The sequence below is a fragment of the Nicotiana sylvestris genome, chromosome 8 (assembly GCF_000393655.2).
Source record: "Nicotiana sylvestris chromosome 8, ASM39365v2, whole genome shotgun sequence".
NCBI lineage: Eukaryota > Viridiplantae > Streptophyta > Magnoliopsida > Solanales > Solanaceae > Nicotiana > Nicotiana sylvestris.
The window spans coordinates 179,806,596-179,811,911 of NC_091064.1; the positions used below are offsets into that span (position 1 = coordinate 179,806,596).

The window sequence follows — 5,316 nt, forward strand, 5'->3', positions numbered from 1 at the left end:
AGAATGCTGGGACTACTTACATGAGGGCCATGAAAACCATAATCCATGATATAATACACAAGGATATAGAGGTATATATGGATGACGTCATTATAAAATCCAAGAGGGCCGCAAATCACAAAGTAGACCTGAGAAAATTCTTCAACATGCTCAGGAGGTACAATTTGAAGTTGAACCCTGCAAAGTGTGCATTCGGGGTTCCCACAGGAAAGTTATTGAAATTCATTGTCAGTCGCCGAGGGATCGAGCTAGATTCGACTAAAGTCAAAGCCATTCGGGAGTTACCACCACCTAAGAGCAAGAAAGACGTGATGAGCTTCCTGGGACGACTCAACTACATCAGTCGATTCATAGCACAGTCCACAGTAATATGTGAACCCATCTTCAAGATGTTGAGGAAAGATGCCAAGACAAGTTGGACCAAGGATTGTCATAAAGATTTTGACAAGATCAAGGAATACATGTCCACACCGCCAGTTCTGGTCCCGCCAGAAATAGGACGACCTTTGCTACTTTATCTATCCGTGTTAGATGGAGCCTTCGGATGTATTCTGGGACAACATGATGAGACAAGAAGAAAGGAGCAAGTCATTTATTACCTGAGTAAGAAATTCACACCTTATGAAGCACGGTATTCTCTGCTTGAACGCACTTGCTGTGCTTTGACCTGGACAACACAGATATTGAGGCACTATTTTTATGCCTACACCACACACCTCATATCTAGGATGGATCCCCCGAAGTACATAATTCAGAAGCCCATGCCTACTGGGAAGTTGGATAAATGGCAGATACTACTAAGTGAGTTCGACATTGTCTATGTAACTCAAAAGATAGTCAAGGGACAAGCATTGGCAGATCACCTTGCGGAAAATCCGTAAGAGGAGAATACGAACCCTTGAAAACGTATTTTCTTGATGAAGAAGTATCATTCGTAGGAGAAGACATTATTGAAGCATATGTCGGTTGGAGGATGTTCTTTGATGGAGTGGCAAATTTCAAAAGAGTAGGCATTGGAGCAGTTTTGGTGTCAAAAATGGGTCAGCATTATCCTGTATCTACTAAACTCAGATTTTCCTGCACCAACAACATGGCGGAATATGTAGCCTGCATACTAGGGCACAACATGACAGTCGACATGAACATTCAGGAGTTGTTGGTGATCGGTGACTCTGATTTGCTTGTGCACCAGGTACAAGGAGGGTAGGCCACCAAGAATTCCAAGATACTGCCATATCTGTACCATGTTCAAGAATTGAAAAGGAGGTTCACAAAGATAGAATTCCGACATGTGCCCAGAATTTAGAATGAGTTCGCAGATGCATTAGCCACTTTGTCATCCATGATACAACATCCAGATAAGAACTATATTGTTCCCATTCCAGTGAGGATCCATAATCAGCCAGCATATTGTGATCATGTCGAGGAGGAAGTAGATGGAAAGACTTGGTTCCATGACATCAAGGAGTACTTATCAAAAGGAGAGTACCCGGAGCATGCAAATCACATTCAGAAACACACGTTCCGCAAATTGTCAAATCACTTCTTCCACAGCAGAGGAAACTTGTACAGAAGAACTACTAATTTGGGGTTACTAAGGTGTGTCGGCATGAAGGAAGCTTCTAAGCTACTTGAGGATGTGCATGCCCGGACATGTGGTCCGAACATAAATGGTTTTGTTCTGGCAAGATACTCAGGGCATGTTACTTTTGGATGACCTTGGAGACGGATTGTATTCAGTATGTCCGCAAATGCTTTCAATGTCAAGTGCATGCCGACATGATAAAAGTGCTGCCAAACGAGCTCAATGCAACAAGTTCACCTTGGTCATTCGCCACCTGGGGAATGGATGTTATTAGTCCGATTGAGCCTACTGCTTCAAATGGACACCGGTTTATTCTGGTAGCCATTGATTACCTCACAAAATGGGTAGAAGTCGCATCTTACAAAGATGTAAACAAGAAAGTTGTCGCGGATTTTGTCAATGATCGTATTGTTTGTCGATTCGGAGTTCTTGAGTCCATTATTACTGACAATGCCGCCAACCTTAACAGTGGTCTGATGAAGGCTATATGTGAAACTTTCAAAATCAAGAACAAGTATTCTACCGCCTACAGACCTCAGATGAATGGAGTCGTAGAATCCGCCAACAAAAACATTAAGAAGATACTAAGGAAAATGGTAGAGAATCACAAGCAGTGGCATGAGAAGTTACCCTTTGCTCTGTTAGGGTACCGCACCACAATTCGCACGTCAACCGGGGCAACCCCCTACATGCTAGTTTATGGTACCGAGGCTGTCATCCCAGCCGAGGTAGAGATTCCTTCTTTAAGAGTCATACACGAAGCTGAGCTCAGCGATGCAGAATGGATAAGGAGCCGCTATGAACAATTGGCCCTTATCGATGGAAAGAGGATGAACGCAGTATGTCACAGCCAACTTTACCAAAACAGAATGTCCAGAGCTTTCAATAAAAGGGTCAAACCAAGATAGTTCGTACCAGGGAAGCTGGTATTGAAGAAGATCTTCCCACACCAGGATGAAGCCAAAGAGAAATTCTCTCCTAACTGGCAAGGTCCGTATATGGTTCATAGAGTACTAACAGGAGGAGCACTCATACTTGCAAAGATAGATAGAGAGATCTGGCCAAAACCAATCAATTCAGACGCAGTCAAGAGATATTATGCCCAGATTATTTCACCTTTCTTTTCTAATATAACTGAACTACACTTGACCTGATTCCCGTTTAAAAGGGGATACATAGGCAGCCTTATGGGTTCGGTCATATCATAATAAAAATTTCATTTCCCCCAAAATAAAAAACTGGGGCAGAATTTTGAGGAGGGCCATCAAATGCCAGGAAGTCAGTCATCAGTCAAGAACTGGGGTAGAATTATTCTCAAAATTCCGAGGAAGATTCAATAGGGTCCGCCATCCGCAAACAGTTAAAAATCATCTACCAAACTGGGGCAGAATTTTAAGGAGGACCCTCAAAATTCCAACACAAGAGAGCTGCAATGCCTTTGAAATGTGTCACAGTTGCTAGTTCATCAAAAACTACTTGATATATCAATACGCTTCCAAAACAATTCTATTTTATCAATGAATGCATATTTTTCGAAAAATCTATTTTTTATAACGGTCAGGTGCTACCTAGGCGTACTCGAAGGGGGGCTTCCAGAGCGGAGCAGAGCAAGTCCAGCAGACGAAGCAAGAACCAACCTCCCCTCAGGAAACTTACGATTTTTCCTTGAACGCAAGCACATTTGACGTAACGGTAGCATTCGCGAAACATATGTACACAAAGCAAATTAACCATCCATCCGGCCATCAGACACTGAACATATCCTAGCTAAGATATACTCCACCTTTATCTGCTATTCTCTCTTTCCATGAGTCTAATCTCTGACTCCACATTTGCTTGAGTCTAATATCTGACTCCACATTTGCATGAGTCTAATCTCTGACTCCATATTTGCATGAGTCTAATCTCTGACACTATATTTGCATGAGTCTAATCCTTGACTCCACATTTGCATGAGTCTAATCTCTGACTCTACATTTGCATGAGTCTAATCTCTGACACCACATTTGCATGAGTCTAATCCTTGACTCCACATTTGCATGAGTCTAATCCTTGACTCCACATTTGCATGAGTCTAATCTCTGACTCCATGTTTGCATGAGACTAAGCTCTGTCTACAATCTTGCATGAGTCTAATCCCGGACTCCATATTTTCATAAGGCTAAGCACTACCTTCTCTCTGCATAAGACTAAGCTCTGTCTCCAATCTTGCATGAGTTTAATCCCGGACTCCATATTTGTATAAGGATAAGCACTGCCTTATTTTTGCATGAGGTTAAGCTCGACCTCCATATTTGCATAAGGCTAAGCACTGCATTCTCTCTGCATGAGACTAAGACCTATCTCCATATTTGCATGAGTCTAATCCCTGACTCCATATCCGCATAATGCTAAGCACTGCCTTCTCTTTGCATGAGACTAAGCTCTGTCTCTAATCTTGCATGAGTCTAATCCTTGACTTCATATTTGCATGAGTCTAATATCGGACTCCATATTTGCATAAGGCTAACCCCTGCCTCCCTTGCGCATGAGTCTAATCCTTGACTCCATAGTTGCATGAGTCTAATATTGCACTCCATAGTTGCATAAGGCTATTCCTTTCCTCCCCATTTGCATAAGGCTAATCCTTTCCTCCCCGCTTGCACAGGACTAAGCACTGTCCCCCTTTGCACCAATATTGCTCTATCTACTTGCCTTTCAATCTGGCTAAGCTCTGCCCTCCACTTCGTAAGACTAAACCTTTTCTTGTTACATCATATTATTGCATATCATGGCCTGAAACAATCGTCAATCTTCCCAAAGGCGTCATAGTCTAAAGTCAGCATCCTCATAGCTGGAAGACACCATGCCATGACCTGAGGATCTCTCAAATTTGCATATCATTATTCAAAGGCGTCATGGTTTGGAGGCACCATTTTCATGGCCCGAGAGCAATATTTCATTGCCTGCAAATCCCTCACTAAACAATTCATGGCCCAGGACGTCATGGTCCAAAGACGTCATCTTTAACCATCCGAAGACAACCTTCATGGTCCGAAGGGAATTTGCGTTATGTTTATATTTTCGCAAATACGTTTGTAGCATCTTTTATCTGCAAGTAACCAGTAAGCAACCGCTATCCTAGAAGGAGCGATCGTGCTCCAGTTCCCTCCAGCAGTCCCGAGCCTTAACCGCTCATCATAGCCGCTTCCACATCTCGTGTCTGTTCTTGCAATAATTTCATTGACATACTCCGCGGGTGAATCCAGAACTACACATAGCCTAATTCCTATAAAACCAGGGATATGTGGGCAACTCAAAAACAAGAGTTCGGCCTCCGTCTTTTGAAACATCCAATTCGGTCAAAATTGGCCATCATTTCTTTACCCGAAAACTCTTTCATCCTTTTCGGGTAAAGAAGGGTAGTTGTTGATACCTAATTTTTCCCTATATGTTTTAAGTATACATAAATACCTTCAAAATAGCATATAGGTTCATATATAAGCATGCACAAGGTTTTTAAAAATTTTTCCATAATTTTAAGGATTTAAATTGATTTATTTTCTCCCTTTTTATTCATGAAATACTCAATAATTATTTCCAAAATTATTGTTATGATGATTTATTCATTTAATTTCTATAATTATGCCAAAATATGGCTAATATATATTTTCATGTATTTTTATAATTAAATTTAGTATTTTTAAGCTAAATTGCATATAATTGCAATGTTAGCCCATTTTAACGTATAA

General features: G+C 41.4%; 1 protein-coding gene across 1 annotated transcript; it reads left to right on the top strand.

Moving 5' to 3' along the window:
- Positions 1–1,342: 1,342 nt before the first annotated feature.
- Positions 1,343–1,717, top strand: LOC138876071 (uncharacterized). The gene has a single exon (XM_070154962.1). It carries the CDS (start codon positions 1,343–1,345, stop codon positions 1,715–1,717), a length of 375 nt encoding a protein of 124 aa, XP_070011063.1.
- Positions 1,718–5,316: the final 3,599 nt, after the last annotated feature.

Coding starts and splice junctions, on each gene's coding strand:
- LOC138876071 (XM_070154962.1), top strand. CDS start 1,343: ATGATACAACATCCAGATAAGAACTATATTGTTCCCATTCCAGTGAGG.